Source organism: Amblyomma mixtum, chromosome 1 (genome assembly GCF_055824585.1).
Source record: "Amblyomma mixtum isolate Tamu chromosome 1, ASM5582458v1, whole genome shotgun sequence".
Classification (NCBI taxonomy): domain Eukaryota; kingdom Metazoa; phylum Arthropoda; class Arachnida; order Ixodida; family Ixodidae; genus Amblyomma; species Amblyomma mixtum.
Window position 1 is genome coordinate 313,278,486 of NC_143012.1, and position 18,575 is coordinate 313,297,060.

Consider the following 18,575-nt stretch of genomic DNA (forward strand, 5'->3'; position numbering starts at 1 on the left):
TAAATGAAAAGCTCATTATGACATACATATGACAGAAGCCAACAGTCACCGAATCCAAAATAGTAGGGGAATGTTTCTATGTCCTTTTTTTTATTTAGTGCTGTTGATTTATCTTCATTTTTCTTAAACTTGTTCGGTTGGTAGATAAGTATTCAAGAATTTGCGATGAATATGCGCAAGAAAAGCAATCAGTATTCAGGTGGTTAATTTTACGTTAGACGGCGAATACTAACATACCGAAAATGATTACCTTCGGATCGATTCTGAGTCTGAAAAGGTTGCGTCACTCTTTAGAGCACACCCAACAATTCTGGACAGAGGCATTTTCGAACGGGAACCAGCTTGTGAACGTAGTTTTTGTTGCATTGTAAGAAATAACGATAACAATCAATATTTTCGCAGATCTCCCATCGGCAGTCTTCCATTTTTTTCTATTACCGTTTTTGATATTGTCAAAAGCGTTTCCCGTTGTTCTTCTGTGGCAGTCTTGACCGCTCGATGCGAGCGATGGCAACACTGCAAAATAAAGATTGTGCTGAACATCGACAGAATGTTTCAATATTTCCTTCAATATTTCCATAAGAATACCTATAATTTTCCAGTATTCAAAATTTTTGTCCGAGAATGTTGGACACGTCTGCTATATTCGCATCTGCCGGACATCGCTGCCGAAGGAGCTGTTGCAGCAAGCATTCTTCTTCGCTGAAATGATGTCTACGTCGACGGCGTTAAAGACGACACCTTTGAGAATCGTCGGTCAACGTGGCAGGAGTGTGGTAGCGGGAGGGAATTCCATCGCGCAAGACCACATTGTCGTGGAACCTTACGCTTTTTTATGCGGGAACGTCGGTCCGCGGTACGTCGACCGTAGAACGAGATGACGAATCTTCCCCGACGTTCCTCAAGGCCACGAACAGGGCAGTTTCACGAGGCGCGGCCGTGCGTGGAAGCGTGGGCTCCAAAGCGTAAGGGCCAGGGGAACGCAAGACCTTCGTTGGCCCTGCATGCATGGGGGCAGGCGGTGGTGATGCAAACTCTGTGGGATTCTGACGTACATCGTGACTGGCGGAGACAGGAGGGACTTAGCCGCAAGTTCGGAGTAATCGCAATAAACCAGCAAGTGCGCTCCGTGAATCAATTCCGCGTATAAACAGCTGCAGGTGTTCCTCGGTGCAACTCGTATGGATGCGCAGAACGGAAGGCTTACTCAGTGGATGGGCGATGTTAGAGCTAGAGTCCTCCCGGCGCCGCTGAAAACACTGTAGGAGTAGGAGATATTGCTCGTTGTAAACGGTCGCTGGACGACGTCGGCCATAAATAAAGCCACTCGTTGCGTACAGTGGCGGTAACGCTCTAAGAAAGCCGTAGTGAGCTGGACTTGCATGCAGCAGCTAGTGAGTAACGGGAGAATCTCCAAAATCGGCTAGGCGCCAGCTCTTGCGCCGCCTACCGTTATAGACAGCAGCGTATTCGGGATGTACAGTACAGCTCCCATAGATTCATTTTTAGCGTCTATGTGCTGGGTCGAGGAAGCATTGTCGTACTCTCAACGTACTCTGAACCTGCAGAACAAGCACAAATACGAGAGATGAGTTACTGTATAGTGAGAAAACGAGCAGCTGGCTGGTGGTGGTCGTAAACGACTACCATCTGGTTTTGTAAAAAGACGCACGTTAGATGTGTTAGACACCGAATCACGTGCTTGGCACATTTAGTAGAAACTAGGTCGGCAGTTTTTATTAGTAGCACCCAGCTAAACGCATGAACTAAATGCATCACCGTCACACGCTTCTGTGTGGCTTATTGGGAGGGCGAGAAATGGTGATGGTTTCACAGTCGGTTCGTGTTGTCAGATATATCACTCGCTCTAGTGGTCACCCTTGTGACCTGAGCGTAATCAAAGTCAGGCTTTGAGAATCATATAAGAATTTTGCATTTACGTTATGAGACAGTAACAGTTTACTTCTCCATTCTGTATGATACTTCTTGAGTTTGCAAGCTTAGTAATGCTGCTGATTCAGGTTTTAGCTCATGTACATCTTTCGAGTGTTAGTTTGAAATACACTTAAATTCAATTAAATGAACTGTTCTTTAACAGAAAACTCGTTTTTCTCTTTAAATTGAAGTCATTCTTCTGTCGATGCCCATCAAAAGCGTGGAGCGTTGGTTTCCGCCGTACTCGCCTTGACATGAAGGGCAAGACCTGTGAGTTTTTACAGTGACAATTTTGAATGGCATTGTACGCAACGTCCCTCATCTGTTGGCGGGCTCACCGAAGACTACCATGTAAACGTAACCGGAGATGACGTCCCTCAAAATTATCCCGTCACCTTGACCGGCGGGGGTCTGAGCGAAATAAGCGTCACATATTGTTGGGCAGTGAGAATGCCGTCCGTGTGCATCGATGAGTTTGCGCCCTCGTTAATAAGATCTACGCACTCACGTGATTTAGCTCGACCTAAACTACGCGGGCATTGCACTCTGTTCATGCAGTGAGGTGAGGGGAAGGTGTAGTGTATGCCTTGCCTTGCGGCTATATGCTAATCAGTAGGTAGGCCGGTAGGAAGGAAGGAAAAATATAAATTAAAAATTAACGCTTTCGTCTTCAAAGCACATAAGTATTCTGACGTGCCCTTTGTAACTTTTTTTTTTTTTCACACACATTCTCTTAGTTTTACCGGCCCGAGGACGCAGTGGTGCTCAATAAGTGAGAAGACGTCTGTATTTGTATCAATTTCAAGCGCGCGGTATAATGAGCTTGGCATGGAAGCCACGCTGACTGGACTGTAGCGCTGTTCAGAGCTTGTTGACTTGTCCGGCAAAGAACAGTTCCTGCGTCCTCCGGTCGCGGATGAAGAACAGGAACGGGTGGTCTGCGGTGAAGCGGAAGGGCTCGATGCCGATGCGGTTGACGCCGACGACTCCAGAGGCAGCGGCAGCCTCGGTGCCCTCCTCGTTCACTTCGACGACAGCTCGCTGGAGCACATCGGACACGACCAGCATGCGGTCGCCTGTGATGCCCGAGAGGTCGGCGTCTTCAAAGATACTCCTCAGGCCGAGGTGCGTCAGGTTGCCCTTGAGTGGGTTGTATTTGTCCAGCTTGAACCTGGAAGTCAAGTTGAAGTGGTTGAAGCGGACAAGCGGTCGAATGTGCAAGTTATTTATGGCCTTTCCTTGGTCCACGATTCATACATTACTGGAGCAGAAAACACGGGTTATGGACTTACGTCGTATGTTTCAGTCACAAGTATACCAATATTCTCTCATGCCTTTTTGCAGGACAAAAAAGCCGATAACAGTGATCTCTTTCTGAGGTGCATCTGAAATGTGAAATGTGCTCGGCGCAGGAATGTACAGCCCTGTCTTTCCCTGCATTTTATCGCGAGGTGAGGGGAGCGCTTGCATGCTATTACTATACCTACAGTGGTTGCTTAAAAAGCACGACAGATGGAGCTACACTCTCTACCGAGACCCTTCTAAGCACAGCGCGCCTAATTTGAATTCCGAAGCCGGCTGTATGGGCTGGGAGGTGCCCCCTCCTAATTGCTGCGCCCCGACCGTGAGGCCCCATGATGACGGAAATAAAGTTCATTCATTCATTACATTCATTCGTCCTTAATATTACCCCCCCCCCCCCCCCCCCCAACTAGCCCCAGCCCCCCCTCCCCCAAAAGAAAAAACAAAAATAGCACTCAAAAGAAAAAGCCACGCAAATGAGAATGACGGTGTTTATGCGCACAGATTCATAAAATGCAAGAGTATTTACTTTGCTGAAGATATGATCACTCCATTGCTGTGCGTTGCCAATGTCTGCAAGCAGTTGTGTGTACAAATTTGTTAAAGCAGTAAAGGAGCTTCCTCATGGGCGTTACGTTACGTCACCTTAACGTAAGACCGGAGGAACGAGCACTTAACGCACAAAGGGCGCTCTCTATATCACGTTGATAGAAGAAACAAGTCACTGGCCAACTATTTTGCATCGCCTTACTAGAAGTGCCACTTCCAAGGTGTCGTTCATAAAATTTTGAAATTGAATTCTCTCCCCGTCGTAATTTTTTTTAGTTCTATTTTTTTTTAGCCAGTGGTAACCAGGAGCACCTAAGTGTGACGAACATCTTCCCCAGCTTCTCTTATTTTCTTGCGAAGCTATGCAGCGCCTGCAATTTACTCCAAGGGTGACCCAACGGCTGACCCTTTGCTTCTGTGTTCATGGGGGTTTTACCGAAAAATTAAGCGCTATTGTTGATAACAGGTCGCGGATTTTTGGGCATGTTTAGGAGTGGCTGGCCACAGATGCTCCACACATATAAAAAGAAATTAGATTGGTTCTTAAAAAGAAAATTCTACGCTCAAAGAGGTGTCATAGAGCAGTGATGTGCCCGTTTAAACCGAATCACTTTCGGATATTAGTGGGAGTTTAAGCGCTTGTGCCTATATTACTCAGTGGAAAACAGATATAAATGAAAAATACTCACTTGGGGAGAGAAATCACGACTGTGCGGTTGTTCAGCGAAGCGATGGCCGCATTGAGCTTTTCGAGAGTCAAGACCTGCTTGACTGCTTCCACGCCGTCGCGCTCTGTGGGCAGTAGGAGGACCATGCTGTAATCGCTGTCGCGATACGGAAGTTCGATCACCTGGGACTGCAGCTCCTCGGAGAAGCCACGGGGCGTCTCCCGCCTCGAATACATGGTGTCCACTTGGACGGGCTGGGTGCCGCCATTATAGAATACTTGCTTACTAGTTTCGCTGGGTTTGAACTGGAGCTCCCAAAGGCCTTTGAAGAGAATGGCATTCACTAGCACCAGACGCGTGTCGGTGTCAAGGGGCTTGTTGAAGAGCTCCTCAATCTTGTTTCGCGTAGCCCCTCGAACCCACGAGTTGATGGCATCAATGGCCTGCTGACCTTGGCGCACGAAGTCCACCTCGAAGACGTGAGCTTTGAACGTGTTGTTGAGGACGCTGTAGTAACTCTCGAGGACATGGAAACTTTCCTGGACAGCAGCGCTGTTGGCCACTTCGAGGCCAGCTCGCGAGGCGTGCTCTTGCAGCCGGCTAGTTTGGTGGGTGAACGCTTCCTGGACGTCAGCTTCGCTGAGAGAGGCTGCGCTGTAGCCGAGAGCGTCCGAAAGCTCCTGGAGCGTGGCTCCCCTGGCGCCCACGTAGGCCATGGCCAGAGCCGTCGAGAGGCTGTACGGCGAGAAGAAGACGTTCTCGTCCGGTCGGCTGGACAGGACCTTGAAAAGCCGGATGGCAAATTCGTTGTTCGCTTCTATGAGCTTCTGCTCCTTCTCTGTCAGGCAGAGGCCGTGCTGGAAGAAGCCCACCGCAATGATGGCGGTCAGCGCCGCTCGTAGATTCATGATGCGGTGACTGCGTAGAGAGGAAATAACGATAAAGGTGAGCGGCAGTAAGAACAGTTGCCAGCATCTGGTGTAAAGCCGTATAGCCTGCAATATTGAATGTGCTAAAGAAGCAGGCAGGAACTATCAGTGGTTACTGATTCATAAGTACATGTTAGCTTTTCTAGTTGGACATCATAATGTCGGAAGGACAGCTGCCGCGATTGAAGCGGTAGTCACGCATACGAAGCATCGTTAGAGATGGCAGGATGTACGCTAATAAGAGGAGATGTAAGGTAAAATATGTCGGAAGATGGCTGAACGCCTGCTCGAGATAACCGCGACACTCACTACGGGCGTACCCTGAGCACTCTTTATATGCCCTACTTTATTGCTGTATGATCCCTCGTAGTTACCTTAATATATTAAGGTAATTACAAGGGATCATACAGCAATAAAGTAGGGTATATAAAGAGTGCTCAGGGTACGCCCGTAGTGAGTGAAGCATACTGGAAGAGCCCACAACCAATTGTGCCAAGGGACACAGTTATATCGTGCTCAACCTTAGTATTGACTATCTCCTTACGTTGCACGGTCTGAGGCATTTTTAATTTTTTTTTAAAGACTGCTTCAATATAGACTACTTATCTTTATACTAGTCGCCAAACGAAAATTAACCGAATCATGCAGCTGCAAAAATGCAGTGCACATTTCCGTGAGAGTAAATAGGCTGAAATGGCGCTCAGACGTACCTGTTTCCGATGTGCCTTCAACGCAGTTTGTTTACAGTCGGTCTAAGTCGATCGCAGCGGTCGCCCAAGAAAGTTAACGTGGCTGTCCGCCTCCCCGCCTTCTCTACATGTGCGCGGGGCCGGTGCCAAGCGTCGCTTATATCGGGGGGCAAGAGTCCTCGCGTGCAGACACCCAATATGGCCGAGGGCGCATTGGAAACGCTTCCACGACCGACCACCGTCCGCTTTCTCTCTCTCCCCTCTCTTCGAAATAGCGCCTAATCTGGTGACCCCCCAAGGCGGCTGCGTGCCATCCCTTCTGTTCCTTTGACTATACTCGTGCGACTTCTGATTGCGCAGAGTTGTGTTTCGGTCGCGCGTCGCGCAGCGATAAGGAAAGTCAAGGTCCTTCGGCGCCCCGGGCTGCCTTCTTGCTTCTGTACGAGGAGTTTCCCTCCTCCTCCTTTTCATGTTGTGCCGGCGCCGGTGCGAGGAAGTTGCGCTCATTTTAGCTGTGTTTTGTGTCCTTCTATGCTGTGGTTCTCAGAAGGGCGCTGGAAACAACTTGAAACGGCACTGATTTTTTTTTCCCCTACTCTTATCACCCCACGTGTCCGCTTAATGCGGTGGTTGAACGTGTTTAAACGCTCTTCTTTCGTTTTTCGCAAGCCTGCTGCGCCGTGGCGCGAGCGACTAAATGCAAGTTCAAGTTTCACTGAGACAGCAGACTCAGACCTCCGCATCGCATGATCTTCGCATTGCACGCAGTACTGCGCTCTGCTAAAGCACAGTGGACACTGTAGATTTTTCTTTCCTGCATTTCAGCGCATAAAATTTTTGCGCTGGAATATTACCGCAAGGCTAAGCTTGTTTGCAGATGTAAAATTAAAATGACGGTCAATGCGCACGTGCATTCTGCGTTGCACGACTGGGGTTTTCCTTTGTTACACGTTTAAGTAATAGCTAACAAGTCAGTATACCCACACAGCCGTCTTCCACATACAGTTCAGATCGTATGCAAGGTTTCCAAATCATCAACTGCGGTTGTTTTCCTTAAAATATATTCCACTAGTCACGCCTTTAAAATGAATGCGACTTGCAATGCTTTTCGCGACATTTGTAGCTTATGAATTCGATTTATCAGCATTTAAACTCAGCGTTCGTTCAATCAATTGCACTAACTCTGTAATCAGACTGTCCTCATGCAGTTTTAGTCAGGTTGTGAGGGATATTTAACCGCGAATCATAAGCACATTTGTTCTCAAATTAAAAAAAAAAGTCACGACCAAGTCTTACGAACTGGACGCTTTTGAATCACAAGTTAACTTCAACACCTGCTGACATGGGTTCAGAGTGCGAATAATAGTCACCAGATTACGCATTCTACAACTCCCAGGGACCATTATTAAGAGTTAGTCTGCATCTATCACAATGTGAGAGAAGGGGGCCTCCAGTTTTAATCCGTTTTCGACCACAATTTTGAGGAAAATTACAGAAAATATAAGTGCAGACTCTGTGCTTTTCACCAACGTTTCACTAGAGATGCGTGTTTCGGAACAATGTGATACCAGACAGCTGGTCTGTACGACAGACACAAGCAGAACTAATATAGAAAATGAATAAAGTAAGGCGTAATCAAGGGGAGCAGTAGAAGCATATCAATCCAGAGAAATAATTGGACCAAATGATTTAAATGCTGCTACAGATTTTTACCTCAACAGACTTAGACCTTCTGTAGACAAAGAACTTGGCTTGCTGTTGAAGATGGTGTTCCCGGACGAGGAACGAACGAGAGATATCACAGGCCCAGTTGACAAAAGTGGTTTGGTTTATGGTTTATGGAGTTAATCTCCCAAGGCGGCTCAGGGTATGAGGGACGCCGTAGTGAAGGGCTCCGAAAATTTCGACCACCTGGGGTTCTTTAGCCTGGCCCCATGTAGACGGAGACGAAATGCTAACAGCCGCGTCTGTTATTTGACCCAAGAGATAGATTGGACACGGGCCTTACGACTTCTCCATAACATGCACAAAACAGTCGGCTAACTTTTCCATGGCTTCACCGCTGCCGCACATCGCTCAAGGTCTCGACACCATTCGGCGCGTGTCAACGCGACAGCCGCATCCCGGCTGGGCACGCCACCAAGGCCACATCAGCACACAGCGCGTGGCAGCACGGCTCAAGCGCTGCGCACCTCATTTCGCGGGCAGAGCAGGCATAAACAGGCCCAGGAGCTGCTACAAGACTTGAAATAGAACTCACCAGCAACTGTAGCTACACTTCTTCTTCTTCCTCTGTGAATGTCAGGAGGACGAAAGAACAATTCGTTTCCTTTTTTTTTTTAATGCGATGTTGATTGCCTCAGGGCATAAAACGGTATGTAATGATAAATGAGGATGCCTATTAGATCAGCGAACCTTTATTCGTTTCCTTTTTGTGGTCACCTTATATGTCCTCGCCGCTTCCAAATCCCCACTATTTTTTCCCGCCTACTGTGATGTAGTTTCCGTTAATATCATGTAGAGAAAGAGAGATCTTTAACCACAGGGAAGGTGGAGAGGCCAGCCGGCGGATTTGGATTGGAAAACGTTTATTGTCAGCACTGAGCCCTAGTGGGCATTATACTTTGTGTCTTCGAGCCCATGGCTCTCGGCAACCGTGTGAGCCCACTCAGTGGACCGGACTTGCGTCAGCAGGTCTGATCTGGCCAGTATAGCCTCCCACTGCTCTGGAGAAGGGACTGGTAGTAGGTCCGCCGGTGGCGGCGCCTTTTTGCAGCTCTATAGAATCTGGTCATATTCGGCTATCTCGCCGCATTGTTTGCAAGCCGGATTGCATTGCTTTGGATTCATGTGTGCTAGTCTCGACGGGCTAAAGAAGGCCCGCGTCTGGAACCGAGGCCACGTTACCTCCTGGCTTTTGTAGAGCTTTCTGCCTGGTGGCGGACAGATCCTCCTTTCCAGTTTAAACTGATTGGTATAGTCGTCAAAAGATATGAATGCATCTCGTGAATTTGGGGACTCAACCCGGCTCACTGCTCCACTGACATAACCTGGGTTCGGATCCACCGGCCGCATGTGGTTGTTTTTTTTTCTGCTTTTCTAATCAATTAGCTTTAAGCGATAACATATTCAGTAATATTCTAAATCGAACAACAGCACAAAATAAATAAATAAATTAAAAAATCCCCTTTGTCCCTTGGTTTCTGTGGCTGTTGGCTTCTCTCATATTTATAACGAGCCCCTCATTCCCCTTCCCTTGTTTGCTTAATTTTTTAACGAGGGCCTCGGTTCTGGCAGCCTTGACGCCATAGGAATTAAGAGGGTTCTCACACAGCTTCCACCCTCGCCGTTCAATGACGTTCTACGTCACATCAGCGGTAACTCAGGACGTGCTACGTCCGCCGCTTAAGAACGTGGGTGGCGCTGATGAACACTCTCAAGGTTAGGTTATTTATAAACATAAATACCACCGAAAGCAGAAGATTTGACAGCCGTCGCCGTAGCTCAGCGGTAGAGCACCGGACGCGTAATTCGGAGGTCGTGGGTTCGGATTCCACCGGCGGCATGTGGTTGTTTTTTCTTCTGCTTTTCTAATCAATTAGCTTTAAGCGATAACATATTCAGTAATATTCTAAATCGAACAACAGCACAAAATAAATAAATTAATTAAAAAATCCCCTTTGTCCCTTGGTTTCTGTGGCTGTTGGCTTCTCTCATATTTATAACGAGCCCCTCATTCCCCTTCCCTTGTTTGCTAGAGCTATACTGTGAGCCAACTCGTTTCCCCTGTTCCCCGAGTGTACCGGCACCCATATTAGTTCCACCTGTCCTTGGTCCCAATCTTGATCTCTTAGGATGCGTTATGCCTCTTGGGAGATCATACCCCGCGCGAAATTGTTTATAGCCACCTTGGAGTCGCTAATTATGGCGACTGTTTTAGTGCTGGCCATTGCCATGGCGTTAGCCGCCTCCTCCGCTGTCCCTGAGTTCTTTGTTTTGACCGAACCGGCCGTTAACGTTTCACCCGAGTCGTTCACACCCACGACCACAAAGGAGACGCCTGCTTCGTATTCCGCCGCGTCTGCATAGGCTGTATATTCCGAACCATCTAGCTTGGCTTCAAGGGCCTTTGCTCTTTCTCACCTCCCGCCTTCGGGAAAAACAGGGTGCATGTTTTTTGGAATTGGTTTAATAGTGAGTAATTTTGACACTTCGGTCAGTAATTTTGCCTGCGCGTTTCTTTCTGGGATTCTATAATGCAGTCCTAGGTTGCTCAGGATCTTCCTCCCCGGGGGTGAGGTTGCAAGCCTCCTTAATTGCGCAAATATATGTGCCTCGCATAGTTCCGTGTTGGTCAAATATTTACGGGAATCCCCCAAGGTGGGGTAGATTTGTAATAAGGGAGTGATTACTCATTGACATCCACCCGAGCGCAGCCATACGGCTACAAAGAAAAGCTAAACAGCTTTCTCAGAAACTTCGTAGTTAAAGAAAAATTCGTCCTGGTCCGGGGTTCGAACCGGGGCCACCGCTTCACCGGAGCAGTCGCTCTACCAATTGGGCTAACCGGGACGGCCAGCTTATGGTAGGGCGAGAGCGAATTGATCAATAACTCGAAGTGGGAACTGTGTTTGTCAAATATTTAGGGGAATCCCCCAAGGTGGAGTAGATTTGTAATAAGGGAGTAATTACTCATTGACATCCAAACGAGCGCAGCCATACGGCTACAAAGGAAAGCCAGCTTTCCTTTGTAGCCGTATGGCTGCGCTCAGGTGGATGTCAATCAGTAATCACTCCCTTATTGCATAGTTCCGTGGTGGTGTCGTAGACCCCCAGTTTTAGAAGTCTTTCCGTAGGAGTGCAGTGAGGCAGCCGGCGGAAGCATCACTCCGGCCAGCTACTTCACACTAGCGTAAAGGGGATGGGAAGGGAAGAAAGGTGAAGAGTGTAGATGAGATGATGTTTTTTTCATAATAGAATTTACTTGGCGGTCACCCTCGCTCGACAAGGGTTTCCTGCATCTATTCTGATTCTCCTCTCCGTCGGGGCTAGCGCCAAGGGATATGCCCTGAAACCAGTGTGCGGTTATATTCACGACTATATAATTACATCAGGTAGTATCCTCTGTTTGTTTGTTTGTTTATTGCGGTTTAACGTCCCAAAGCGACTGAGGCTATGAGAGACGCCGTAGTGAAGGGCTCCGGAAATTTCCTCTGCTAGAATGAGAATTCATTGATTTTTCTTTTCTGTTCTTTTTGTTTTTTAGTTTTTGTACAAATTCTAGTGTAAGACACAAAATTATCGAAATACTCCACTCCTTGTACATGAGTGTGTTTGTATTTGCTATGCACCCTAGCCAATCACCCGCCGTTTGTATGTTCCATTAAGCCTGAGGACATCATCATCATCATCATCATCATCATAAAACAATGAGCTGCATGAAGTGTCCCGGATGATGCACATGTGCGCGCAAACACTGGCTTGAACACGTCTGTCGAGCAGAATTAAAACTGCCCGTAAAAACATCTGACAACAGCTTCAATTGACCCCCCTCTCACCAGCGTAGTGAGGGTATTCGCGAAGAGTTGCCATATATAGTCTGTGGAGCGCTGCAGTTCAGTGCAAATAACTGGGGCTAGTTTGAACTCCAATGATGGGGACGAATCGTTTGGTATACTGATATCATGTCACCATGGAGATGGCATCCATCAACAGTACCAATTTATCGAGCGCAAATAACGGCAGCTGCTGATGGGAGAAGTGCCGCAAAGGCGGCAGGCCGAGAAAGCCACCAGTGAGTCGTGCGCTTAAGCCAGCAGTAATCGGATTGCGCTCACCAGAAAAAAACGTTGTAATATATACAAAGCGCAGTAACTAAGAGCAACATTGCGAGAACCTTGTATCGGCAGTGACGACGGGTAGCATCACGGACAAAAACATTCATAACCGTCTGGAAGACTGTTACGGATGAAGAATTGGAAGGGGTATTTCACTTCAAAAGCAGTGCGCACCAAATGGAAATTGCTGTCATCTTGGTGAATATTTTACACTTGAGTGCTGATAATTGGCAATTGTGTTTTGTTGTGTTGTTTTGGGTTTTATGGCACATAGGCAGCTAAGGTCATCAAGCGCCGAGCTCAGATATTTGTGGGACAGGCTTTCCAGAATGACTGCATGCATTATTAGCCGCCGTATTTCTTTTCTTTCCAATATGTAACACAGAACGGGGGTCTGTCGCTGAACCTATACTATCCAGACGAAATAGAATAGGCTGCAGGTGTTCAAGGGTCTTAAGTTTCGGTGATGTCTTTCGTACAGGCTTGCTAGCTGGAAAATGCTGCATTGATATTGATATGCGTGTGTTAACTGCGAGGAAAAACACAGTGAAGAAGCATATATGCGCCACATTAAAGGATAGAAATCCTTCAGATTCTTTCGGGAAACCTATGACATCTGTGAATTGTTCTAATACAAGGAAATATAAAATAACATATTTAGTTCAGTGGTAGAAGGCACAGCCGTGTTTTTTATTACACTTAGATTATATCTTCACTGCTGCTCTCGCAAGATGCAGAATCGATGGTGAGTATAGTTTTCCATGGTGTCAATCGCTGCCTCTGCGTTGTGACAAAACGCGTTCCTTTTCAGGTGCGCGAATTACAACACGACAGACCACTGACAGGAACCGAGAGCTAAAAGCGTCGTGCAAGGCGGAAGGAATTACAAATTCAAAGAACAGCGTTTAGAGGAGGGCACTCATTCGTACTTGAATACGCCCGGTCCCCCTCTTCCCTTGCAGTCAAATAAAGAGGAACCAGGAATCAGCCTAAGACTTAGAAAAACACGTTGCGGCGCTAGTTGACTATGCATTTTCTTGGTTATGCAGTTGGTGATGCATTTTCAGCGCCCGTCCTGTCATTTGCTCTGTGTATCCGTCCTAAAAGTTAGCGTTGCTTAAATTTGAACAGCCTAAGACCGCGAACTTTTCTTCGCAAACTTCGTTTCCGAATGGAAATGAAGATTTGTTTTGCGTTGTGGGCTTGAAAAACGTGTTCTTAAACTTCTGGAACAGACCAGGGAGTTCAGTGGCGAAAATAAGCGGGTATCTGCTGGCAACCGTCGTCTTTTTTAGTACTTGTTTCGTCGTTATAAATGTTTTTATTTTTATTTTTTAAGGTTGAAGTTTTGCACTTTTGTGTTTTGTACTGTGCCTCTCCTGCTTGGACCATATTTGGTCCGCAGTATGTGAAAAATAAAAATAAATAAAAAACCTCCCACACGATCTCTCTGTCCCCCGAAGAAACCAAAGAAGGACGTCGGAGCACGGCCTCGCCATTTATCTCCACGCGCTGCTTATGTTATTTGTAATACTAGCTGAGAAAACGCGTTTTTTTTTTCGTCGCGAACTGCAGACGCAACGACGCAGCAGTAGTATCGCCTGACCCATGTAAAGTCTGCACATGTGGTCAATATTCGTGCTTCTTCAAGTTTCTACACGGATGATTGTTTTGGCATATGTTATCGCCTTCATGTTGAACTAGGAGCCCAGAGAATTTCGCGCAAGTTATCTGGTTTGGGTGCCTTTACTATATTTATTGCCTCGCAAACCACAGCAGAAGCGAGGGCTCAAAGCCTTGTGTTGGATTGCCGAGACAGTGGTGTTATGGGCGGAAGGCAGTCTAAATTATTACGCCCGCTGTTTCGTTTTCTGAAGCAATAACTTCTTGGAACTTTTCTTTTTCATTCAGGTATGCGGACAAGGAGCACTCCTTTCGGTGAGTCACATTGCTTCGCAAGTACAACAAAGCTTCTTTGCTTTTTATGAGCAATTGTTGCAGGTTTTAAGCAAAAAAAAAAAAAAATCGACTGACATTAAATTTTAATGAAACAAAATATACAGCTTTTTCACAATAAATCGGCCTGTCAAATCTTATTCCTTGGATAGGGATGCTGAACATAAGTTTCTTGGTGTAGCGGTTCAGGAATATACACTGTGGACATTCCATGTAAACTACACGAGAAACAACTCAGCGCGAGATATATACACGCTAAATAGATTTTGTTCATTAATTCCTGTAAACCTCTAGCGGCTACTTATTTTAACTTTCTTCGCACCAGACCGCGATATTGCTTACTCGTTTGGAGTTTCACAACCGAAACTAATATTGAAAGCCTTCTCCTGATGCAGAAAAGGGGTGTGAGATTTATCGAAAACATATCAAAGTGTTATTTTACTTGAGTCTACTTTAAAGAGCGTGCAATAATGACTATATGGAAGCTCTACGATCAACAGCAGTCAGGTTTCATCTTCTCTGAATTTCGAGCCGACCCTAAACTCTTCATCGATGCATACACAGACGCTAAACCCACGGTTGGCAGAAGGCTGAAGGGCACACACGTCCCGTGAACGAGAACGTCAGGACATTGAAAGTTAGCAGATTAAGGAACGTTCATTTAAAGGAAAAAAAACATTGACACAAAATATAGCACACGATTGCAATCATGGAAAGTCTTTGAGCTTCAAATCGCCATAATTCATTACTTGAAATAATGGAACGGTTTGCTTGCTTGCCTGTTTTTCGAAAATAATCAGTTATATTTTTTGTCTAGACAGTGAGTGTATTTCCTTTCTTTCATGAGCATTGAAAGCGATTTACTTTCTTCTCATGCATAAAATCTTTTGTTTTAATACTGCAGTAAAAATTGTTTGAATGCGTTTTTATTTGTGATGAATGTATAACTTTTTTTTTCACTAAAAATACAAGTGTTGTTATAATGGAATTTCTTGAAATGAACAAGAACTCTGTACTGTTGCTTGTGCTGCGACAACTGTAGAGTGCCAGGAGCCAAGTCAGAGGAGTTACTTCTCTTTGGCCTCAACACCTTGACAATGCTGCATTGTATTGTCAGAAACTGCAATGGACTTGAACTCAAACTAATGCTACCAGCTGGACCTGTGCTCTGCTGTAACGCCGACGTCGATTTGTGGTGGTCAGCTCTATAGCCAAATCTATCTTCGTTTTCTGCCACTCGTGCCAGTACTGTTTCTGCAAGACTGCACTCCTAAAGCCTCCAAGGTGGCTTGTGACCTCGCGGTGCCCGGGTCAACTGCACTTTGTAACCGGCGAAAGTCACTTGCGTACGACTGAAATATGCAATCATATTCTAGAGAAACTCTTCAGAAACGTTCCGTGCATCCGGCCTTCAATATTACTCGCACAAACCCGTTTTGCAAGTTCGATCCTTTACACCGCTGCAGTTTCCGCCTCCAGTCATTTTTCTAAACAGGAGCGAACACGCTGATCAAGAAATTAAAGAATTGAGTTGTCGGCGGGAATGGTTAATGAAGAGACAAAGAAGGTTTATTTTTTACACTTCTTTACTAGCGACACAACCCAAGCCGAACGGTGAGCGCCGAGTAGCTAGAGATCTACATTTAGGTACAGGAGCAAGATTCATAGACCAGCAGAAATTTCAACATGCAGACTCCTCAAATTTTATCCAACCATGCTTTTGTGCCATGCTCCCGAAATTGGCACGGCTAAAATGAACGCAAAAGAAGGCCAACTACTGCTACTGTAGGGCTAGTAGAACTATGCGGGACAAACAAACAGCTGTCGTCACAGTGGGCCGTAAACCTGTATAAATTCCTGCTTGAAGGAGCGGTACGTTCTTTCATCTTTACATCTGCGATCGTCATCTAACAGTATGAAGCCCCGATCGTGGTTTAATCTCACTAGGACAACACCCAGCTTTCTTGAGTATCTGACTAAATATTATAATTAAAAATTGCTTCCTGCACGACCAAACTGGTTCGTTTTAAGTCAATTACTTAGCAATGTGCGATGATTTACACTTAAGTTTTGCAGTCGCGTATTTGTCGGGTAGCTTTTGTCGGCGTGCATCAATCTTTACACACATCGCGACACGGTCAAAGAGCTCAGATATAGATGTAGAACTAGCCAGTGAGAATTCATAGGTTGATTATAGCCCATTTGTTGCGTTACGTTATAAAACGTCCACTTCTCTAGACTTCCTGCCTTGCTACGCATAGGGCTACAGGTCGTCGGTTTCTTCTGCAATCGAATTTGCATCCGCTTGTTACATTCGTTAAAAAAAAAAGGTTATATTTATCTTCAGGCTTTCATTCTCAAAAGGCGTGCGCTTTTTATGGACAAAATTCTTATCTAAAGGGGCAGACTACTGACTTTTTGGCTACATTTGTTTTGCGTAAATTGAGAGCTCCTTGCCGCAATAATACCTGGCTGGGGTGCAGTGAAACAGTCGAAAAATTTAGAGCATAACTTATCCGCTTCGTTGCCTTGCTTTGTCGCGCTAGAGGATGTCTGCCAACTCCAACGTCGCGGATATTATACGCTGTTAGTATAATACTATGAAACTCTACGGTCAGGACGACTGCTGCGCCACCTAGGCAGTTCAGTAAAGATAATGAGCATAACATTAGCCAGGAGGTATATATTTCGTTAGAAATACAGTTCACAATACTAAGCTGGTTTTAATGTACTATGAATAAAATAAAACTGGTGACATCTATCGCAAATACCAGCAACCGCTTTTCTCGGCAGCAGCGCTTCCGATAGTAGCATCACTGGCAGCATAGTGACAACCTGCCTTTCTGAAAACCTAAGAATAAAATATGATAAATGTGCGGTTGAACAGCGCAAGGCGATGATGACAAACTGCAAGAGAAACAATAAAGTCGTCTGAAGTTTCTTCTAGACAAGACCCAAAAGTGCCGCTCTGTATGCGCTCATAGTCCTATTCGTAGTGTGCAGTATACAAACTCCCGGCGACGTAGCTGGATTACTTGGGGCACTGCGAAGTTTTAACACAGTATGGGGCAGCCACCGGCGCTGCCTGACGTTCTTTTCCAATTTATAGTATAAAGTCCTTGCAAAACCTGAAATTTTGCCTTTGCTATTGTGATCATGTAGGAAGAGGTCTACAAGAATATCTTGCCAGCAAACCGCCGTCGTAGCAGGCCCACCATTGGCTTAGAGAGAGACTCGGGACATGGAATTTAACTGCGTCAACGCAGTCACACTGCGACAACGCTGGGAATATTATTTTGGAAGCTTGAAGAGCACCTGTTAGGCAATACTTCGTTACGCTCTCGAGCATTCAGATTAGAACTGTACTTGTTTCTGCGTGAAACTATATTCCCATGTTAGCGCAGCGCTCACATTTATGTTGTCCCTGTGGGTGACCGCCGTGAGTGACTGCGCTAAGAGTATGCGCATAGTGGCTTTTAAAGGGACTGTAAGGAAAAACTAAAGTCGGCCTGCATTGATAGATTATCGCGTTCATATGAAAAAGCAGGTATTTTATTTTCACTGAAAATGGAGCTTTTATAGGCAATTCAAGGCAAAAAAAAGCACATTAAACGCAGATGTCGCCATCGCCACTCGTGTCCGCGAGCAAGCTGCGATGTCTTAAATATAGAATTTTATGCTCTTGATAACTGAGGCTAGGGCACACCACAATTTACTTCGAGCTGATGGTCACGGAGATTGGCTGGAAAAACAATGATCTTTTTCTGAGTCCAATTTACTCACAAATAAATACGTCATCTGATGTCGAACAAACATCAACATGTATAATAAACTTTGACACGTCTCTAACCAAACACGTTTTTAGTTCAAAATGTAATGTTTTGAAGCCCGTTCGGCTCCTTCTTTAGGGGGTGACGGGGGGCAGTAGCTGTCGTCTTTGGTTGTCGGACTGTGCGGAGGCGGTGGATGGCGACTTTTCTTCTTTGAGCTGCAGAGCGAAGTTCATGTTCATATACTGCGGGCATGTTTCCCTTTGTGCGGTTGATATCGTTCGGGGTCGTTTGAATGTGTCAGGATTCGAATAAGAGCCCTTTTTGGTAATTTGCTTCGGTTCCGAGGAGGCAGGTTTCGACGAAGTTGATTCTATGGTCTGAGTCCTCGGAGTGTTCGGCTACAGCTACATAGCTATGTTGATGTAGATCAACAAAGCTACAAAAACAAAAATTCGATATTCGCTAACGGCAAAAGTTCTATAGATCCAGTCGGCCTTTGTGTCCAAATAAACTGTGTTATGCAGCTTTCACTTTCTAGTGCTCACTCTTTTCCCTGATACTTCTAACAGCAAAAGGTAGAATTAAATGTTTAATACTTTCAACCCGAGAGGTGGGACAGGTATGACGGAAATAATTTCTCTGTAGTTCGTAACAAAAGCTAGTGCGCTTCGAAGGGTTAAAGCGAGGTCGTAGACAGCTTGGGAATAGCAGAATGCACTAGAAAAACAGAAGTACGAACCGAGTTTTTATTGAGTCTTCCATCGGCATGTTGTGTCTGGTATAATTCAAGAAAGAGCAAGAGAGCGTTTCTTTGCTGGGTAACAGACTCACGCGGCATATTGAAGGTTTTTTTTTGATAAATACGCGGCTGTATTGGTTGGTAAACTTTAAGTCATTAAAGTACTTATTAATTTATTTAGGTGGTGTGATTCCCAAA

General features: G+C 45.8%; 1 protein-coding gene across 1 annotated transcript; it reads right to left on the reverse strand.

Moving 5' to 3' along the window:
- Positions 1 to 2,704: 2,704 nt before the first annotated feature.
- LOC149372483 (iripin-2-like) lies at positions 2,705 to 6,325 on the reverse strand. Its single transcript, XM_089566981.1, has 3 exons — positions 6,094 to 6,325; positions 4,476 to 5,372; positions 2,705 to 3,106 (listed from the first exon to the last, which is right to left on the reverse strand). Exons 2-3 carry the CDS (start codon positions 5,360 to 5,362, stop codon positions 2,797 to 2,799), a joined length of 1,197 nt encoding a protein of 398 aa, XP_089423107.1. The 5' UTR covers positions 5,363 to 5,372; positions 6,094 to 6,325; the 3' UTR covers positions 2,705 to 2,796.
- Between the last annotated feature and the right edge of the window lie 12,250 nt (positions 6,326 to 18,575).

Coding starts and splice junctions, on each gene's coding strand:
- LOC149372483 (XM_089566981.1), bottom strand. CDS start 5,362: ATGAATCTACGAGCGGCGCTGACCGCCATCATTGCGGTGGGCTTCTTC. Junction 3,107..4,475: donor GTCGTGATTTCTCTCCCCAA/GTGAGTATTTTT, acceptor CTTGACTTCCAG/GTTCAAGCTGGACAAATACA.